The following is a 21,982-nucleotide window of genomic DNA, read 5'->3' as shown; positions in this document are numbered from 1 at the left end:
GAATTACGTTGCGCGTGTGTTGATTCGTTGAATTTCGCTTTATTGTTAATCGGTGGCAATGTTTATGTCCTTCGGTGGTGTCAAAACGGGAGGTTCGCGCACGAAACTCAGCAGTTTTTCCAGTTTCGCTATTTCCAGGTCGTCCCGCGACATGTTGGCTTGTTTTTTCGATGGCTTTGTCTTTGTTCGCAAATTCGGCGACAATTTCATGGCGTTTATTGTACCCCTGAAACAAATGTAAAATTGCTCAATTGAAATACCGCGCGTGAAGAACCACACGTTACACAAACCATATATATATATATATATATGAATCTAATCGATTTTCAGCATTTTTCTTTATGTTTACAATAATTTTTTACTCGATGTTTAAGGATTTCGAAACAACTTTGTAAGCATTTGATGTGTCTTTTTTACATCGCTAAGCGTACGAACAAACAGTATTTTAACGGCTGAAAAACATTGTCAAGAACATAATAGTCTGTATGGATATATATCCACCATTTATTCTTAACGTATACTCTGTAACGATGAATCAAACGTCGAAACCTTCGCAAATAAACACTTTAGTTAGAAAAATCTTTCAACTCGTATTCACAAAAACTCTAAACGAAACTAAAGTTTTTCCGTACATGTACACCCCAATGATGCATATATACATTGTAAAAAAAAAAAAAAAAAAAAAAAAAAAAAACCTACTTGTCATCTCCCACGATGATAAACGGCATGGTGTGATTGAAGGCCAGCCTCGTGAGTTTGTTGCGACGTTTGTTGACGACCGCTTGGCTGCAGATCGGCCGATACTTGTTGACGTTGAGATCAAAGACGGTCACTTGACCGTCGTCCGAGACGCACGCGAGCACCGTCGAACTGTACGGCGCCCACTGGACGTCGCCGATCGGCACCCCAAGATCGAACATGAACAGCGGCTCTCTATCGTTCGTGGAGCGTTTACCATTAGCCTTTGTTTTTCATGCGTCCGATCAAACTCGGGTTGTACTACTTCATGAGTTGCGATTTTTTTTAAAAGCAATATTTTTATAGCTAAACGCGACTGTACGCGCACTGTGTATCATAACAATTATTGACAATAAATTTTTTTTAAGCACGAAGGAGCAAAGTAACAAACAAACGGAAATACTCAACGGCCTGTCGTCCTCCCAGATCTTGATCCTCCAGTCGCAGGAGCAGCTGGCGAAGATACTCGAGTTGAACTTGTTGAAGACGATCCGGTAGATGGGCATGTCGTGGGCGTCGGCGTAGGTCCTCATGTAAACGCTACTGTAGGCCGTGTTGCACTTGTAGATGTGGCCTTCCTCGGTACCCACGAGAAACACGTTGGGATCGCTCGGGTGGAAGGCTATGCAGGTGCCGCAGCCTGAAATCCAAAACGTCCATGGTTATAACGGCATCACCGCCGTAGCGTGACAAAGGTAACCTTTGAGGGAGATGGTGGTGCCGTCGGGCCCTGGGACGGGAGGTTGGTCGAGAAAGAGGGTCATGACAGTCGTGACGCCGAGGTCGTTCTGGTTGAGGACCCAGTGGTTGATCCTCCCGTCGATGCTCACGCTGTAAAAGGCCAGGTTGCCATCCTCCGTGTTCGGAGCCCACACGACCTTTACCACAAACCACGTATTGGTGGGAGAAAATCAAAAATAATCGTACCACCGATCGTTCATTACTTGCCAAACGATGCCGCCGTGTTTCTGGGTTACGTCGTTGCTCTTGTACATCGGGGTTAGGCTCGTCAGCATCACGTTGTAGACCGCCACAGTACCGTCCAGTGTGCCTGTGGACAAAACCATGTCTCTCGTTTTTTCGACGTTGTGATTGTTCATAGTAAGTATTCCTTTTTTGGGTATACCGATGACGAGAAGGTTCGGGTTCCTCGCGTTGAAGTCGAGACACATGACGGGTGACTCGGTCGGGCAGATCCATTCGGGGAAGGACGGGTTTTTCACCGAGAAGAGACAAATGGCGCCGCTCTGCATCGGGCTGTCGAACATCACTGCAACGCGTCGCGTTATTATTTTCTTTTGTTTGCCCCCCTCAGTAGCAACAAAAACAAAACAACAGCTCACTCGATCCGTAGGCGACGGCAAACATATCGTAGTACTGCGCGTTGAAGCACAAGTCCGTGACGTCGTGCTTCTTCGTTTTCTCGTAGCCAAACTTCCACAGGGGCAGCAGCGAGCCCTCGCTGTCCTTGAACTCGTCGCTCGGATCGTCCCAGTACCTATAATCTGTCACCAATCGCAAGTAAATAAAAAGAAAAAAAAAAAAAAAAAAAAAAAACAAAAAAAAACAGCTATCGGTGCAGGGGGCACCTTGGAGTATGTCGTCGTAGACGTTCTGGTTGACCATCCGCTCGAGGGTTTTGACGGCTTGCAGCATCCGACCGGTCATCACTGAGCTCTCCTGTTGCGCCTTTTTCCTGGCGTCGTCCCTCTTCGAGGAAACGTGGGCCTTGCGCTCCTTTTCCTTCTCGCGCTGCTGCTGGGCGTAGTCCTCCTACCGTACGACGCATTACACATGGTTTTTTCCCAGGAGCGCCCAAACGACAAAACCATACGATACCTGGTAGCTGTCGAGAATTGTCCACTGGTACACGCTGCCCGACATCGAGGCCGTTGGTGGTGGCAATGTTTGCGTCGTCGTGTCCTGCGTCGCATCGCCATTCATTTGTATCCCGTGCTTAGAACCATCGCGTCAACCACAAAAACCACAAAAACTCACCCTCATCAAATTGTCGTACGTCAGAGCGGCCCTCTCGCAAAAGTTGAACTGGTTCGGTACCTTCTTCGGGCCGCTCTTGACCTCGCCGCCCTCCTCCTCCTCGTCGGGCTCTCCGCCCGGCTTGTCCTCCTCCTTTTCCGCTCCTATACCTCGAAAAAGTTACAGCGCTAGCCAGTCCCCAAAACTAAAGGAGCTTTTCACCCACCTTCGTTGCCCTCCTCCTCCTCCTCTCCTATACCCTCGTCCTCCTCCTTGCCTTTGACCTCTTCCTCCTCCTCCTCTTCCTCCTCCTCCTCCTCGTTGCCATCATCGTCCTCGCCACCTGTTGTACATAAAAAAAAGAAACAATGGACAGGCGTGAAAAAACAAGTGGAGGTGCAAAAGCTCGACGAACGGACCCAAAGTGTGTCCGGTCAGTTGTTTCTTAGCTTCGTCGCTGTCGCGGTGCAGGAGCGTGCCCATGGTGTCTATCACGGTGACGACGGTCGGTGGGTCGGGCACCAGGACAAACTCCCCGAGCTTGAACGACCACTCGACCACGTTGTCCGTTTTGCGGGTGTTGTACGTCGTCAGGACCCGGGCGATTTCCTCCTCCAGCTCCTGCGACCGAGAGATATACGTATCGTTTCAATGGGAATTCGGGGATGGTCCGTCGTTGGCTAACCCACCGTTTCCGTGAGCTGGAGCTGGTCGTCGGGCCTCAGGAGGGTCTTGCCACGCGTCCATTCCGCCCCGTCGGACCCGAAATCGATTCTCGAAACTCGGCTCTTCACGCTCGCCTGGACCATACCGGTATTAAAGCTTTGCTCGGCTCACCGCACCTCTATCTCAAGCACCACAGCCATACTTACTTCCGACGGCCTCGACGACTGCCTCTTTTGCGCCGACGGCGGCATCTTGTCTCGGTGTTACCGATCACTGCTGTCCACCCGCGGAAGATCGGCGGTTATCATCTTGAAACAAAGTATTTTCGGATTTACCGTGTGTTAAAAACAATAACAAAAAAAAAAAGAAAAAGAAATCGATTCCCCGAGGATTTAAGGTTAACGCGATTCCGTCGATTGTTTCCTACCCGTGGATATACTGTGCCCATTCGGAGCTTCGATCGGCAGCGCAGTCGCCATGACGACTCGCTGTCATACACCACATACCATGATGATGATCCTTACTTACTTACCTTATAACTTTGTACGCGTTGATATTACGTACGTGATGGAAACTATAAATAAAGTCCAAGTAAAATTAGTAACGGTTGCATTGAAAAGTTCCAACTGCGACAGGTGCCGTTTTCCACACTGCCGTCGCTATGGATACGCGCACTCTCGGAACAGGAGTAGGTATGGGTATACGGTGTATAGCCCACATTAACCCACCCGCATATACCATCATCGAATCGTGTACATCGAGAGAGAGAGTCTTGCGCGCGCGCGCGACGAGTGTACCTCTTTGGCTCTCTGTCTGGGGTGCGGTGCGTCGAGGTTATTCCAGCTGTTGTCTCTTCCTGGATGGCGCCGTAGGAAGTTTTTTTTTAAAACTTTTCTTCCTTTTTTTTTTTTTTTTTTTTTTTGTCGTCGCACAAACATTTCTTCCCCTTCGTTCGATGGACTGCACGTCGATGGAGGAGCCCACGGATGAGCGCGGCATTTTCCAGGTACGGATTTTCACCCAACATGTCCTTGCACGATGTTGTTTTTTTTTTTGGTTTTGTATTTGTGTACGTACGAAAAAGCTCGTTCCGTCTGTATACGTTTTGGAAGGGAAATCATCTCGCGCGCGTCGTGATGTGTGTTTGTTACACGCGCTCGCCACCAGCCAAGGAAATCAATAAGGCTGCGCTGTGTCTGTGCGAGTGTGTGTGTGTGAGGTCTGCGTCTGGGATGGCCAACAAGTTGCATGAGCGCACATACACGCTTTGGAGATGTAGTCGTTCATTTACTTATTTATTACTATTTTTTATTTTTTTCATTTTCGTAACGACATGTATACTGGAGGGTGTAAAATGTGTGGGTATATTTTTTTTTTACAGTCAAAGTAAAACGATGGATCTCAACGCCAACGGGGGTATGGAGGACAGCGGCATCGACAGCGATCCAAAGACCAACACTCGCGCTGAGGATGACAATGTTTTCGGGGCAAGTGTTTTTCCCAATTTCAACCGTTTTCATGATGATTTTTTTTATTTTATTTTTTATTATTATTGTTTCTCCGTTACAGGGCAGCGACAGCAGTAGTTGCAGCAGCAACGGCAACCACAATCAACGTCAGTCCGTGGCTCTGAAGTCCACGACGAAACAGTTGCAGAAAAAACTTGGTTAATTCCTTTAACTTCTCCTTAAAATAAAAACCATACGTATTTGGCCAACACGTGTAAAAGCAGGAAAAGTCACTTTATTTTTCGCGAAAAAAGAGGTTGAGGGGGGGGGGAGAGAGAAACAATAACCCCAATTGTTCCATCTCCAAAGCCAAAAGTCAAGTCCCGTTAAAAATCGAAGAAAAAAAAACAAAAAAAAAAAAAAAAAACAACAGCTTTGACCCAAGATAAACGCTAGGACTAAATTAATGTTGCTTGAACCGTCGAGCAGAGGCACGGATCGAGCAGGCCAAGCGGATCCAGCGCAACAGCTCGCACCTCGAGTACACGAAGCTACCGGACAACGAGTCCGACGCCGGGGGCCCCAGTGGGAACATATCGCTCATACCGATACAGCGGCTACCGATACCCCAGAAGAGGAAAAAACACAGCAACGCGCTTATCGACTTTTTGCACAGCGACAGCGAGAGGTGAGCTCGGTCTTTTGACATTTCTTCCTCTTCTTCTTCTTCTCCTTCTCATACCTCTTGTCTGCAGCGAGGACGAAATGACGCTGTTCGCGTCGAGGGAGGAAAAGTCGAAGCACAAACAAGATCTCACGGATACGTTCAGCATAGAGGAGCTGAGCGAGGAGGGCAGCGAGGACTCGTTGCACTTGGGCGCGGCGCCCATGGATCATCCTCACACGCGGACCTACATGCCTTCCGGGTGCTTCTCTTCCTGCCACTGTCGGATACTTTGAACGGCCATTGGAAGGACGATACAGATTTTTTTTTTTTTATTTGTTTATTTTTTTATTCAAATATAAAAATATATCGATGTAAAAGGGAGATTTTATAAAAATAACGTTGGAAAGTCCGCGAGGAAGGATTATAGTGGCGCAAAGATAAATGCGTTGTTTGTAACGATCGACTGCTTTTACTGTATACATGATATATATATATATATATATATATATATATATATATATTTTTAAAAGATGATTACTTATCGATGTTGACTAGGTTTAACGACACTTACACGAAACACGACACATTTTACTCGCAACCGTGGCGGTTGGTACATGTACGTGTAGTTTATACATACACACATATATTATATATTTGTTACAGTTGCCAAGCAAGTTTTTTAATCGAGTAAAGACGGCGCCCCTTCATCCGTGTACATGTATATATATATATTATATTATATTACATTATATTTTGTAAAACAGTGGAAGAAGTAACGAAATAATATTATATTGTGCGACAAGATGGCCTCGTGTCCCCATTTTTTGTTTGCCTAATCACCTCTTCCTCTAAAAGCATCGGCCTCAATCCTCCGGAATACCGCCCCTCTCGCAGTTAAATCCTGCGATTTAAAATTCAAAAAGAGCGCCTCGACCCGAGGGTGGCCTTAATCAACTTCTTCGTAATTTTGAGTAACTGGGCGTAAGGTTTTTTCGTTCAAAGTAAGTAATTCTTTGCCGTGGATCCATGAACAAGTAGTAAAAGCCCAGCTGCGGTCAGACGCGTTCCTTCATTTCTCGGCTCCGTGAAAAGTTTGCCGGACTCGGGGCCAAAAATAGTTACATTACGGGGTAGAGGAGACCGAAAATGGATTTTCCGGAGAGGAAAAAACAGCGTCGTTTCGTAGCTGATACATCGTGGGGTAACGTCCCGAATAATTGCTTACGAATCGCATGGAGTTTCTGCAGCGGCGCTGGTTAAGCAGCAAACTTTATAACGCGGCTTGGGCAGTGAATCACGTCTCGTCGGTGTTGAATGGCCCCTCGATCGATTCCGGAGAATCCTGTTCTTCTGCGCTCAAGTGGATACACACAAAACGTTGTTCGACGCTGTTGTTGTTTTTTACTTTTACTTTTACCCTCGTATTGACTCTGTTTTCACCGAGTACCAAGTAAATAAACTTTTTTTTATTGTCCAAGGCTTCTCGTTTGGCCCTTTATTTCAGCGGAAAAGAAAGACGGAAAAAACATACATGCGGGACCATCATCTCAATGGACACGCGAGAAAGAGCTCTTTTGTGTCGAGGACCAAGTTTTCCAACATTTAAAAAAAAAAAAAAAAAAAGAGAGAGAGAATGACTCAACAAAAAATGCAACTTCCTGGTGGATGACACGGGATTTCGGAGATCTTGATTCGTGCGCTATTGTCCGTCGAATCGACATAGACTTGGGGTTGAAATGACGAGATTGCGAATGATGATCATCGTGAAACAACCCTCAAAGACAATTCTCCCACGAACAGAGAAGTGAAACAGACATTTGTCGGTTTTTCTCAATATTTGTACACTGCCCGTCTCGGGGGTTGAATGAGTTTGGGGATAAATCATGGAACATGAACATCGTCGGACGCTCCCCCAATATACATACAGACAAGTGTACAAATCGCTTCTCCACTCCCCACTGTCTCATTCGTTATCGATCAGCCAAACGCGTAAAACCCCCCCGTCTTGTCCTCCCTCCGACACAAGATACAGAGTTCATCATCCGCATCGCCGTCCGAGTGAATGTTCTTTTTTTTTTTTTTTGTTTCTTGCGTGTTCGAGGGGATGATGAAAGAAAAAAAAAAAAAAAAAAAAAAAAACAATGCTCCGCAAACAAAAAGGAGCCCTTTGCTTGTTTTTCTCTCCTCCTCAATCATCTCTCAGCCGGCGTGACAAAAGACTCCCCGTACGCCAAAATCTGCCAGCCATTAAAAAAAAAAAAAAAAACCACCCCATTTTTCGTTAGTACAGGCTCCAGGCTTGAAAGTGACGTATTGCCCCCACGTGGCGATCGGAGGGCACACACATGCTTGGAAAAGGCTTGCAGCCCCGGGCGTCGGATGGCGCGAAAGTCGAGTCGCATCGGGACGAGCCACATATATGTATAGAGGGACACGTAACGCGGGGGCTCAGGGTCGACTGCTCCTGGCTCGCGAGGAGGCGACGACAGAGAGGAAGAACGAGCCTCTCTCTCTCTCTCGTTGGGGAGGGACGGATGCAGCCGCTCCTCCCTCCCCTTCCATATTCTCTCCTTCCGAGCTGAGAGTCGTTAAAGGGCGGATGGGCGGGTGGTGCACACGGGGAGGGAGGTGTATTGTACATACGCGCAGATCGTAGCAGTTCGTGGCCCGAGTCGCGCCGACTGGTTTGCAACGATAGAAAACGGAGAGAGAGAGAGATGGATGCGGACCATACACTACGATGGAGATGAAGAGAGGAGGAGGAGGAGAGCAAACGACTCTCGGCTCGCTCGAGGAGTACTGGCGCTAGTCAGTCCGACTTCTGACTCGGTCTCAGTGCGAAGCCGGCTCGCAGCCGCCGAGGACGACCACGACTGTCACTTCGCGACGCACCCCAAACCCCCACCCACCCACCCATTCTCCATCTCTATCCGTTATTATTTTGTGTGTACAGCAAAAATAGATACATATACACATTATGTACACGTGATTTGTCGCGTCGACTGCCGGGAGTGCGGATGGACGGGGGCCGATCCAACGACCGACGGTAGCCAGCGTCGCTGTACTTCTCCCGCGACTCCTCCAGCGTTAATCCCCGACGATCATCCCGTCATTGCCGTCGTCCCATCCTCATCGATAATTGTCCCGATCGGGCGCGTAGTGTGTGCCGCTGCAGCCGCGCGACTCGCTACGGGGTGACAAGTGCGGGGTGCTCGATTAATCGTCGCCGAGCAGTTGTTGTTTGGGAACTGTCCCTCATCGGCCTCCCACCCCTAACCCCCACCCCTCAACCCCACCCCCCTAAACACCCACATCCAAATGAGGAAGGATAATAATGCTGCTGCTGCAGCCAGCTGCTCGCCAGTCGAGGGTTACGAGGGGACCGTGGATCGTTTGGGGGGCCTCTGAGGCGATCGGGCTGCTGCCGCTGCTCGAGAACTGCCGAAGGAGGAGGGGCAAGAGGAAGCCGTCCGAGGGACGTTGCCGTATTGGGTGTCGTCGCGGGAGGTGGTGTTAGACCAGCCGCGCCGCGCTCCGGCCCCAGGACGATGCTGATCGAAGGTATATTATATATATATATTTTTTTCCCTCCCTTCCTCCTCGTTTACGATCCATAACTACCATCACGTGATTTTTTGGCGTGATGAGGACGCGGCGACGTGCTCGAGAGCTCGGGAGATAACTCTTGCTTCTCCGGGGCTCTATCTTATGTAATTACCTAGCCGGAGAGCATCGGCTATAACTACGCGGATTATCGGGGAGACTCGTTGAAGCAGAACCTGCACGAGTATACGGATAGTTTTTTAAGATGCCACGCAAGGGCTTATATAGGTTTACAGGGTTATTACGTAACGCGGGTGCTGCATCAAAGTATAGGGAAATGCAACGAGCGAGAGAGTACCCGACTGCCTCGAGGAGTTTTTTAATCGTCGAGTCCGCTTTTTGACCGAGTACAGATCTCGTGAATATCGATTTCTAGAGCCCGCAAGCACGCGATGCAGAGAAAAGGGAGAGGGAGCGATACACGCGATCTTTTTTTTTTTTTTTTTTTTTTTTTTCTGGAAGAATCAAGGTTGCGGAAATCTCCCTTGGCATTGTCTTGTCTGACCATATGTGGATGTTACTACTGCGACGGGTTTTTCGTGCGTCAAGCCTCGTATGATGTCCAACGGCGAGCGTTGTGATGAGGAAAAAAAAAAAAAAGAAGTAAAAGAGAAATTGACAAATTCATCCACCAGAGCGCAGCTGTACGGACGATTGACCTGATTTTACGGGGATAAATCGTCCCTCCGTATCTTAATAACAATAAACACAATCTCTTCCCTACACCCCCTCCCTCCCACGTACCGGAAGAGCTCGAAAGGCCCATACGAGATAGCATCTGCCGTCGCGATAACGAGAGCCTACACTCCCCCCCCCACCGCGGCATTCTTTCTCTTCTTCCTTTTGGCAGCTAAAGTTAAGGGTGGCTCTGTGCGCGCGTGATTGATCGAGTTCCAAGCTGCTTCGCGAAGAAGGGAAGAAATCAGTGTTGTTGTTGTTGTTGTTGCCGGATCCCTCGAGAGTGGCCCTTTTACCGAGCTTCTTTTTTTTTTTTCTTCGCCATCCAGCGCGAGATTTTCCCCTCGCGTACGTATCTTTTTTTTTTTTTTTTTTTTTTTCGCATCAGAAGCAAATGTGAAACTCATTTCAGGCCAGACGCCGCGCGTGGACACAAAAATTTCATTTCCCACCGAGTAACGGGCGAAACGTTTAAAAAAAAAAAGGAGGGGACACGGATGTACGTACAAATACGGGGGAAGCTTTAGGAACAGAAGGTGGAAGGACTCGAGGGAGGAGAGAGAGAGAGAGAGAGAGGATGTCGGTGCTCCAAAGCTTATGTTTGTTTGTTTGCTCGTGTATCCTCGACGCAAAACAATTGCAATGCACATATAACTTTTCGGCTCGGATTCCCCGGCTGTATTTCGATCACGTAACCATTTTTTTTTTTCATTCATGTTATTCAAACGAGGGCGACTTTGCATTTCATCCGCTCAAAACCTAATGAACTTATTTTTCTATACACTTCCTCGTGGTTACCATTTGCACACTCTTGTTTGTTTGTTTTTGTTTTTTGTTTTTTTTTTTTTTTTTTCAACATCAAAGCTTCGCCGCGAAGAGCAGATCGTTTATCAGAAACGAGTGAAAAACAAAGTGTACCGAGAGATAGAGCAAAGAAACGCGCCCCCTCGAGCTGCTCTTCTGGAGTGTGCATCTTGTTTTGTCAGTTTTCCTCGCTTTTTTTTTTTTTATAATTCATGCGCACTTACCCACACACACACAAAGACACTCGTTCGCGGCTTCAGGAGCAGGTATACGCTTCCAGGTCAACGATTGCAAATGTAAAGTGGATTTTGTTTCCTCCCGATCTCTGATGCCTGCATTTGCATGCATGCGCGTGTCCATTGTCTGAACAGTCGCGAGGATACGGGCATTATATGCATTCGCGTATCTACATCGACGTGAAGAGTCTCTTTCCCTCTTTCTTTCGCGGCGGTTCACTGGATTAAAAAAAAAATCCCAGTCGTGAACATCTTTCTTTTGAAACGAGCAATTATTGTGTGCAAAAGAGGCGCGATAACAAAAATTACCGACCCATATATCACCCCGTGGTAAATATGTACATGCCGTGTTGCGTGAAGTGAACAATAAAATATGTCGGTTCACTTGAGGGCTCGTGCAATAACTCGTGTTAATATACATAAATACACGTTTAACCCATGAGGGGACGAATATCACCGCGGCCATGTATGTGAGGGGGGCAATTTCCGAGTTCACGTTAGCGAGAACATCATTTCGCTTTCACTCCTCCTCCTCCGCCTCCTTGTGTCAACCTCTTGACTCTCGCTACAGCTAATCTAGTCCCAACGGAGTGAGGTAACCAACCCGGCCTCTTTATATGACCTTACACTGCAGGTGCACACATCATAATTTTTTCCAGAGTTGGTTTTTTTTTTTTTTTTTTTTTTTTTCATCTTGTAACTCATCCACGTCCCTTGGAAGGCCCAAGCTAATTAATAAAGCATGTTGCATGTACTTTCGTCGTATTTGGCTGAGAAATGTCGAGAATTTCCGGTCACAGGGCCAAACTATGTACATCGGTGCACGGTTATATTGACTCGAGTTGACGAAGCCCCGAAATCGCGCTCTGATCAATTTATATTTTGACCGAGATACATTTGGCCTTTATTGGAAATTTGCTCGTCGGATTGTTTCAAACGCGTTTTTTCCAACCCAGTTGCACTTGTTATTTAACTGGCGTTGAAAGCCGGCTGATTGTTTTCAATGAAAAATCAAGTTGGAAATTAAAAATTGCTTCACTTGGTTTTGAAATACCACGTGTTTGCCTTCAAAGTGTAGGAGGTGGAGAAAACTCTTTGTACGCAGTTTACGGATCGCTGAAACATTAAAAGCGAGTTGCTTCTGTTAATAAAAAGATTGAAAGAAAAGAGAGATCTAATCGCGTAATGAAATTCCAGGGAGGGGGGAAAACAACCGAGTTAAAAAGACAAACGTTGTAGGGGGGGGGGCGGACGAGGGAGGGAGGGAGAAGAAAAAAAAAGGGAGCAAGGGTCCGAGGCACACGCGCATTCCACAAAAGGAGGTTAAGGCCTTTTTAAGCCGGCCGCGCTCCCCCCGCCCCCACCAAATGAAAGAGAGAGAGACATGAAACTGAGAGCGGTTAACCCTTTAAACAAACGTGGTGGCGGTGCCTCCAAAGGGGCTGGCTCGAGTGGGTGGGGAAATGTTCATCTCTTAACAAGTTTTCGTGCGACGCTAATTGGACTTTTCGAAGTCACTTGTACGCTAATGCCTGCCCCCTCATGAACCCCTCTCCTTCTTTCCTTCGCCTTTTACAAGTTTTACCCACTACTGATGCTCCTTACCCTATATACTCTCTACACTCGAGTGTTTTATTAGGTACACTCGGATTTAATTCATCAGGCGATTTTTCGTTGTTTTTCTTTTTTTTTTTGTAAAATCAGTGGTTTGTCGTCAAATGCTTCGTAGATAACGAGATTTCCAATGAATACGTAACGCGAAGGAGATAATAGATAATACTTACGCGGCGACTTGTCCAAACGGAGCCGATGAAATTCCAATTCATCACAAAAGATGTTACCTTATCGGCTATGCTGGTCAATTAAATTTTAATTTACCAAAGTGCGTCCACGTTTATTGTGATAAACAAACTTGAAATTACCACGCGAAGGCTTTTTCCTTCGTTTGCCGAGTATACACAAGTATATTGCACCTACGAAGGGCGGGAATTGAATTAGCGAGCAGGACGCGCCCGACCAAAGTTTTTCGGCTGACCCAATTTTGACTCGTACTACTTGAAAATCCGAAAAACACGCCCATAGGTATACAGGCCTTTGGAGTCGCCCCTCAAGACTCGTTATCTATCTCTCTGTTTATTTTTGATACGTATAGGTACTTTTCGTGTACTATACCCACACGCTGGTGTCTCGTCCGAATCGGGGCCAATTGAATATAAAATTGTTTTTTACGAGAGCGATTATTCGTAAACGGCGTCCTGTTGATATTGCTCGGTGTTGATGGTGCCAAGTACGTTTTTAGCTTCCTCCGGAACGACGTATCTACTCGGATTCATTGTAAAAATACCCACTTGGACGAAGCGAAAATAGAGAAGTAAAAAAAAAAAAAAAAAAAAAACAGCGTGTCTCGAAATAACCGGCTACCGAATAGTGTAATTTGGCAATTGGCATGGGCCAACTGTTGAGACTCCTTACAACTCGAATTCATCGGTACGGTGCAATTGTAACTGATAATGCTTGGAGGTAAATAAAAAAAACAAAAAAAAAAAAAAAAAAACATTGAGGAACGAGGCTTGATGATCATTAGCAACAATGAACAAAAGCGTAATTCAACTCACTCTTTCCCTCATCTTTTAGTCACCTTTTACCGTTTAACCAATTCAATGTAGATTACAAGAGAGTACAGTAGTTTCATCCCAAGAGCATCTAATGACGAAAAAAAAAAATCAACAGAACAAAAGCCCAAAGTGTCGAAACGTCGCGTACACTCATTCAGGAGTATAGAGAGGCACATTAGACCCCACCCTCCCGACCCTCGAGTCTCATCTTCCTCTCGGGCCGCGAAAGCAACGCTTACCCTCTTACAACCAACACAAGAGCGAGTGCTCGCTTTTTTCGCATTAAATTCCCATTCCCCCCCTCCTTTGCCCTCGAAAAGCAGAAAGCACCCCAAAAATCTCTCTCCCTCGGCTCAAGAAGCAGCCGAGGGAGCATAAAAAAAAAACCGACACCACCGTGAAAGAGGCTCCATATATACCTGCGCACATTCCCCGTAATCTTTCCTCTCTAACTGCTCGCATTAATCGCGCGTAATCTTCCGCTTCGTTATCTTTTGGGAAAAATCACGGCACGCGCGAAAACGCCCCAATACTTGCCACCCTTGACATACACTTTCGCTCACGCGCGTGTGTTTATTCTCCGACTCATCTCGACACGCGTCGCTGGGTCCCGTCGGACCTATATGATATCACGCAAACGACCGGCAGTCTTCGTATATACATATACATTTGAGAAAAAAATCACGCTTTGGACGCTTTTTACCCCTCCATTAGTTTATCTTTATCTCGGTATGTTGACCTCCGAGCAAATACATTCGTAATAAGGTAGAAGAGCTTTACATGCTCACATGTCGTCGTTGCACGCGAGCTTGGCACGTTTGACTCGACAAAGGGTACACAGGGAAGATCGATCGGACCTTCTCATCTCCCCCCCAACTCCCTCGTGCAGGCTTGCATCCACCCGTTCGTACATCGCACTCCCGTCCTCCTCCTCGCCGAGAGGCTATATAATTAGGGCGTGCGACACATACACACCATCAGGTCTCCGTGTAGTGTGGGTGGGTGTTGTGGTTACCAAGAGGAAGAATGATGGGGATGAGGGTGGATGCACAGTCGCGTAGGACCGAGCAGAGAGAGCCTTGCGGTCTGACCAAGCGCTGAATGCACTACTTGACGGGGCGCTGAGAGATTCCCCGGGAGCGAGGGGATCGATTTCGGGGTGTTGTATAGCACAGGTGGCGGTCTTGAATGCTCGATCGTTCCGATTTAATTTTACTTCATTAACAGAAACGAGAAAAGAAAGACCCAGGTCGGTCGATGATTATTGGCACTCGACGGTGGAAGCGACAAAAGAGCGAGTCCGAAGCCTTCGAGGGGTGTGCGGAGAAGGGTGGGTCGTGATGCGTGAATTTTCCAGAAACGAGAACGAACCAGCGAAAAAACGTATTGTGTACTGGTTGATCGGAGCGGTGGAGGACCAAAGTTATTGGTAAACTTCCCGGAAAGATAACCCGGGGAGCGCGCGTCCTCCTAACTCTCTCGTCCGACCGTATCTTGATACCCGCTACTTTTTTTTTTTTTCCCTTCTAGACTACAATGGAGTAACCTGCGCGTTTTCCGAATACGATATGCATGTTTTTTTTTTTTTTTTTTTTTTTTTTTTTGTCGTTCCCTTCCGGCGTTACGTTGTACCCGAGGCGCATTTATCTCTCCCAGCGTTGGCAGCCAAACAGGATAGAGCTTACGCGCGTCGAGCTGAGCTCAAATAATGGCACGGTGTGGTATCTACTTGTGTAAACGCACTTTATAACTAAAAAAACAACAAAAAAGGAAGAAAAAAAATGAAGATGAAGTACTAAATTTGTAGGTGGGTAAGAATTTCACGAATTTTCGGCGTATCGATTCGGATGGCGAGGAAACGCCGGGATGGGAATTCCCGTGTGATTACGGCGAGCGCATATCGATAGGTTTTAGAGATTTTCGACACGACGGAGACATTTGTTCCGTCGGATGTGGGGGATTATATTTGGAAAAAAACAGAGCACGAGTAGGGGGAGAGGGGCTCGTGTACGTGTCTGCTGTATATGCGTGGATGTGTAGATAGGGGGTTGGGGAAAAAGCCAAAAAATACGATGAATTTTTAGTCGGACTGTGAATATGAAACCGTGTTTTTTTTTTTTTTTTTTTTTTTTTTTTTTTAATTTTTGAGCTTCCTTTGTTTCTTTCCACAAACGCTAATTGGTGGTTCACCGAGGTGCGAGGAGCGTTAGGTTTTTTTCTTTCGCCCACTCATCCTAGTTTTTTCTTCTTCTTCTTCTTTTTTTTTTTTTTTTTTAATTTACAGGAAGAATTTTTTGATTTTTTATTGTTATTATTATTATTTTTATGAAAAAACTGCGTACGCGTGCACGATAGTATTAAAGAGAGAAAAACTTGAGCTCTTGAATATATCAACCCGTCGCATACGAGAAAATAGATTTCACGACTACCATGGTATGCGTAGCACAAAAGCAATAGTATCCTATTGATGCTTCCTTATTTTATCAACTGACAAAACAACACTTAAATGGTGCAGAATTTATTATTTTGCCATTGTGGTTGTATCTGTTTTGTAGTTGATTTTTTTTCTGCAAAATAGGTCTTGACAAATTTACTCGTCTGTAGCAAACAAATTTTACAAGCCGATGATTTTTTTTTCTCACTCGGGTCGAAGAGAAGGTACTACAGCTATTTTTTTTGCCACACGAGGGACGATCAATTTCAATTTTGCGCTCGGACTTCCTGGCGTAACTACGTAGCGTGACTCGGAAACCCGTTGTTGCGGATTTTTGGCTCGTTTCACTAAAATCCACGTAAAATAAAAAAAAAAAAAAAACACCCACGGCGAGAAATTGTTTTTGATCGATCTCGGCTCATTAGTTTTACCATACAAATTCCTGCTTCTGTCCTTTTGTGGTAACTACACCTTTTTTTTTTTTTTTTTTTTTGCCGACCGACCAAATTAGGCGACCATCAGTTTGAGAATAAATAAATTTTATGTCACGGATAAAAAACGATCCTCGTTTCATCAAACGAGTCGTGTTTCATTGGGCATTTTACGGTCGCAACCAAAGAGTCACATCGGAGAGCCACAAAAGTAGGAAAGCCAGCCAATCCTTTCGGTTTATTGATAAGTATCGGGCCAATAAAAGAAAATTGATTTTTCCTTCCTGTTTGTGCACTCGCGTGATACCAATACGTGGTCACAATACACACACGCTCACTGGACAATAGAAGAAAAAAAAAAAAAAAAAAAAAGAGGCAGGAAAGAAGGCACTTGCAATAAAGATTGACGAACAAAAAGCTCTCTCCCTCTCTTGCTACCCTCTCGTTGCGCACGTATAGTGCATTTATATATACATGTATACCCACCCACCCATGTACATGTATAAATACACGGAAATATACTTTCGATGCCTGCATTCGGCTGATCGATACGCGGGTGACACGTCCCCCCTTACTCGTATACATCTGCACATGGAGTGAGAGAGAAAGAGAGAGACACGTACGCGCCAGTCAGCCCAAGCGCAGTGCAGTTTAATACAGTTGGATTAATCCGAAGGCCACCCCTCATCCTTCGGCCCTTTTTTTTTTTTTTTTTTCTTCTTTCGTTCCGTGCCAAATGTTACATCATCCTTTGATTTAAATATTTGCAATGTCATGAGACAAAGAGCTGCGCCCCAGTGACTCGCGTACACGTCTGGCTGTGTGTGACTGTTTTTCACAGTCGAGGGGCTACGAGCCACCCGTCTACCCGCTTTTTGTTTGTCGCAGCGGACTCGCGATTGAATTTCCCGGGTAGAGTAGCCGATCGTCCCCCCCCCACCGCGTCTTTATCTTTTTTCTCGCGGTGCGAGAAACTTTGCCACTTTTCCGAAATTTCAACTTTTAAGGAAGTTCGGGGAGTCCCCCTCGTGCTCTTCTTTTTCTTCGGGGTAGCGAGTCTCTCTTGGCTTGTTATATATCTCTTCTCGTCTGACAAACAGTCGGGATTTTTGTGCGATTTTGACTCGATGTGGAAAGCGACAGTTTATTCTTTTTAAATTTTTCCTCCAACGTAGACAGTTTCGAGTACTCGAGCGAAAGGAACAGCTTTTCGATTTTTCATTTTTTTTTTACCGGCTGCTTGTGATATTTTCTCACAAGAGCCAGTTGTACACCTATGGTCCTTTCGCCTGATGGAAATTACCGTTGACTGGTACACGTGACCTCTCCTTACATTATTTTTTACTTTAATTTAGTAAAAACCTTGATATTCTTGGTAGTTACATATTTTTTTATTTTTTAATTTTTTTTTGTATGTGTTTCAACGATATTCCAAAAGATAACAAAGGGGACAATCATTCTCGATCCTAATAACGTTCAGTTTCATAAAAAACAAAAAACCTCAACATTATACACTTCTTTTTTTTTTTTTTTTTTACTAATAATCTACTATGTTGAAGCGTAAATAATTGTCACTATATTTCCCTCGCATTGGTAGCGCGTACTCTCGCTTCGTTGAAAAGAGCCTTTGCATCAAGCTCGCGTGTACACGCCGCCTATTAAAGTTCAACGCGACGGAAAAAGCCTCGTTGCTCGGGGGAAAAAAAAAAAAAAAGTCAACGAGTTAATCAGCTTGGCTCCTCTCCGACGTCGAATTTCACGTTAGACTGCAAACTCACGGGCTCGAAGGGGACTTTAGAAGCCAGCTCTTTCACGCGCCTCTGGCCCCTTTGGCCCGACAAGCCCATTCCAGTGAACGAAACGCGACTTTTACAAAGTTTCCTCATTTCCTTCGTCATCCCGATGGAAAAAAAGAAAGGGAGGAACATCGATGGCTATACCATTGACGAGAAAAAAAAGGGGAATCACCTCCAACTTTTCCCAGCTCTAATTAAAATAACCGTGCAATTATCATACGCCCCCCTCCTCCCCCTCGGGATCAAAGTTCGGAATTTTCATTTTCCCTCCCGAAACTCGAGCAAACTCCGACACGGCTCTCCACCCGAAAATCAATTTGCCATCCACGACGAACCAACTCCCGGCACGATGATGATGCATTATTCCAAAGGGCCGAAGATTCCTCTGTTCTCTCTCTCTCTCTCTCTCTTGTCGCGAGTTTTCTTCCGCCCATTGTCAAGCCCGTCTTTCTCCTTTCGGCTGAATAATCCACGCTCCCCATCGGCACTTGCATCGTTATACACATTGTCCAAAGTATTGTTCCGTCCCCTGAAATATTAACGAAGCCCGCGCAACAATTGAAAACAAAGTTTTTCCTCCGCGAGTAATGTCCCTCGCTGCAAAATTAAATCGTCTCGACGCCTTTGCGCGAGGGTCGAAACTCTAAAGAAACTGTATAGACTCCTCTCCACGCCTACTCGGTGACAGTAGTACAACCTTAGCTATGGTCAGCCTGCAAGAGCCCACTGTATTAATATATATATATATATAAATGTATGGGCTCTCATCCCTATATATTTATACACATATGCACGTGGAAGGAAAAAGCGTATAGTTCAGCGATAAAGAGGTGTACAATGGGTGTATGGGTTATACACGAGAAGGGGACAGCAAATGATCGACGCTATGTGGGACGAAAAGAGGGAGGGAGGGAGGGAGGGAGGGGAAAAGGCTAATTGATTTGCATTAGTTCGTAAACTAGTTTCGCGCTTCTTATCGGCGTTGAAACGCGCGTGTGGGTGGGTGGGAGAAGCGAGCGATATTCCCGGCTGTATATACATATATGTATATATACAGACACAAGTGTGCCTGCGCGAGCGCTTGATGTTTGCCAAAGTTCAACGGCGAGGGCTCGCAAAGAAGATGCTTGCGCCGGTAAACTCGGGGGGGGGGGTGTATATATCGCATGATCGACTTTGATGATGGAGGTCGGAGGCGTAGAGGACGAGAATCTCTCCATATAGCGAGGGGATGTATCTCGATGAGTGAGAAACAAATAAACAAAAATGATGTTGCCTTTGTGTTGCAGAACCAGAGCGTCCTTCCCCGATCCCGACTGTCCCGCGGCCCAGCGCTTGCAACGGCGGTGGCTCAGCGGCCCAGCAGCGCCGCCAGCCCCGTCCCCTCGATTGCCAGCGGCAAAGCCCAGCAGCTCCGACGCCGAGACTCGAGCGTCGACGATTACGAGGAGCCGCGAGGAGCAGTAGCTACAAAAGAGTCTCCCACGGCACTGCCACGGAACAGAGCTAGTAAGAGCCCCGAGAGCCCCGAGCTCCCTCGACACACGTACACACAGCCCGCCAAGCAGGCCAAAGGAGGAGGAGGAGGAGGAGGAGGAGGAGAAAGGGGCCCATCGCGCGCGGAGCTAGAATAGCGTAGGGCCACAGAGGTAGAGGCTTCATAGGCCCCCCGCGCCTGAGCCGCCCCCTGGGGTCAGGGGGCCGGTGAAGGGGGGGGCTAGCTCAGGGTGGGTGCCGGCGTGAAGGCCGGGGCGCGCCTCGCCCGCCGGCTCGCTCGTAGATTAGCGCGCCACCTGGCAGCCCTCGTCCGCTGGCAACGGCTCGCCAACAACACAAAGGACATCAGCTATTGCGGGCCTGGTCTCCTAGTCCTGGCTACTACCACCACCACCACCACCACCACTAATAATTATACAACCACCACCATCTCTGTCACTACGGCGAGTATCGGCAACGGCGGCGTGGCGGCACCAGCAGCAACAGGGCAGGCAGCGCCAGCGGGGGACGACCACCACCACCACCAGCCAACACCACGCCAACAACAGCCTGAAGTTGTGGTCGTCGTACCGAGCTCGCTCACGCAACAGCAGCTGCAGCAGCGCACTCAGCTCCAGTTGCCCCTTCAAAATCAGGCGTCGCCCCTCCTTCCGCAGCAGCAAAACAGCGACCACCACTACCAAGCTGCCGCCCCTGCCTCCACTGCCAACAACAACCACAACGCCGCTGCTGCCGCGAAACAACAAGCCCGCCAGTCCAGCCCGCCGCGGGACGGCGGCGCTGAAACTGGCACCAACTGGGGCCGCCACGGCTCCGGTCGGCACAGGGACCGGGCCTTCTCCATGAGGAGCCTCCACCGCCGGGTGTCTCATCCGTGAGTGTCTTTCATTCTTTTTTTCCTTTTTTTTCCCACCCCAACCCTTTTCCGTCCCTCTCGTGTCCCTCTCTCTGATGTGTGACTTTACAAGTGTATACAGCCGGCTGTCCCGTGTGAAAATAACATCAAGAAACAAGACAATCTCTCACGGAAGAAAAATTCCCCCCACCCCCGTTCGTTGCACCGGAAGGATATTTCCTTATAACTCCGACGACGGGCTTGATGACGCGATTTCTCCCTCGTCTAATGAGACAATCGGCTAAAGAGCGCTCGTAATTTAATCAAATCCTTATCCTTCGCGTCCTTCTATCGGGCCGTCCTCTGGGCGTTTTTATATTAAAAAGTTTTTCGCGGGTCTGCCGATCAAGAGGCCATTGTCCCCTCTCTCTGATCCCCTGCTGCGTGTGACCCTCTCTCTTAAAGGGGGAGGTGCTTCTTTCTTTTCCTATCGGCAATCCAGTATAGGTACATTGTATAGTTTTGGAGCTACGGTGAAAAATGAAAATACCACATGGCTTCACCGAGGAAAAGTTGTAGGGATTTAACGCAACCGAGCCCCCTTTTTTTTCTTAGTCGATGCAGTACAACCCCTGGCTACTTTAGGGGCGTATAAGTAGTCGCGCAAACTTCGTTGCCGGCGTTCATCGCCGCAAAAGCCCGCGAAGCGCGGCAATAAAGAGCTTTTGTAAGTGGACCCTCTGGATTAGACCGTCCCGACTTTTTATGATCGTCAAAGGAAAGCGCCATGCGCGTCGGAGCCCAGTGCAGTGTGTATACCTATGTTTGTCGCGCAGATTGGAATACGAGTGGCTTACTTTAACCTTTATTCTGCTCGTTTGCTTCTTTTTTTTTTTTTGTTTTTCTTTTGGGCTGAGCAATTAAAACCCGAGCGAAACCGCGAGTTAAAAAAAAAAGTCCGTACAGCCAAAGCGTTTTTATGATTAAAAAAAATTGTTTCGCATCCTCTCCCCGCGCTTGAATAATTCAAGAGGCCGCGCAACTGTAAATGCGAAAATGACGAACATTTTTTACCCCCCTTTCTTTTTTTTTTTTTTTTTTTTTTTTTTTTCACGAAAAATGTCTCTACAAGTTCTCCGGCCGAGGAAAGAAAAAGCTCCGATTTTTCTCGCCGGCCGAGCGCGATTGATCGCTACCTCCTACCTCCACCTATACGTAACTCTTCTTTTACCGAGTCCTGTGAGAAACAGAGTCGGGGCCGCGCATCCGTACATTCCGTAGCTCTGGAGGTGTCATACAGTCCTCCGCTGTACCTTGGTTGTGCTGCACGTGTGTGTTACGTACACCGTATATGTACAGATACCAGGGATATCTTTTATTTCATTGCCACCCCCCAACCCCCCGGACGATGGGGGATCTTTCCAGAGCACTCGTAACTTTCATACGTACCTTCGTATAACTTTGAGTGTGTGTGTGTGTGTGTGGGTGTACGTCGCATTGTACATTTCAATAAGATTCGATGGATGCACGCCAAAAAAAAAAAGAGGGTCCCTGTAT

At 47.0% G+C, this 21,982-nt stretch overlaps 2 protein-coding genes and 1 long non-coding RNA gene across 3 annotated transcripts; 2 read left to right on the top strand and 1 right to left on the bottom strand.

Moving 5' to 3' along the window:
- Positions 1-15: 15 nt before the first annotated feature.
- Positions 16-3,632, bottom strand: LOC106646593 (dynein intermediate chain 2, ciliary). The gene is made up of 14 exons (XM_014362654.2): positions 3,573-3,632; positions 3,405-3,503; positions 3,135-3,336; positions 2,942-3,058; positions 2,737-2,879; positions 2,578-2,661; positions 2,328-2,511; positions 2,082-2,243; positions 1,865-2,008; positions 1,683-1,789; positions 1,439-1,616; positions 1,147-1,378; positions 700-933; positions 16-226 (listed from the first exon to the last, which is right to left on the bottom strand). Exons 1-14 carry the CDS (start codon positions 3,630-3,632, stop codon positions 46-48), a joined length of 2,127 nt encoding a protein of 708 aa, XP_014218140.2. The 3' UTR covers positions 16-45.
- A 555-nt stretch (positions 3,633-4,187) lies between these two features.
- On the top strand, positions 4,188-5,990 carry LOC106646121 (uncharacterized). Its single transcript, XM_023390297.2, has 5 exons — positions 4,188-4,387; positions 4,763-4,868; positions 4,951-5,047; positions 5,319-5,517; positions 5,585-5,990. The coding sequence occupies exons 1-5, from the start codon at positions 4,368-4,370 to the stop codon at positions 5,787-5,789; spliced, it is 627 nt and encodes a 208-aa protein (XP_023246065.1). The 5' UTR covers positions 4,188-4,367; the 3' UTR covers positions 5,790-5,990.
- A 2,847-nt stretch (positions 5,991-8,837) lies between these two features.
- LOC106646129 (uncharacterized) lies at positions 8,838-19,652 on the top strand. The gene is made up of 2 exons (XR_016292915.1): positions 8,838-9,057; positions 19,383-19,652. It is a non-coding gene; the product is annotated as an uncharacterized LOC106646129 (long non-coding RNA).
- Positions 19,653-21,982: the final 2,330 nt, after the last annotated feature.

This window comes from Copidosoma floridanum, unplaced genomic scaffold (assembly GCF_036245765.1).
Source record: "Copidosoma floridanum isolate Cflo_tuat_1 unplaced genomic scaffold, Cflo_Japanese_pri ptg000012l, whole genome shotgun sequence".
In the NCBI taxonomy this organism is placed as follows: Eukaryota; Metazoa; Arthropoda; class Insecta; order Hymenoptera; family Encyrtidae; genus Copidosoma; species Copidosoma floridanum.
Note: the sequence above shows the minus strand (reverse complement) of the source record. Positions and strands in the feature narration are given on the sequence as shown.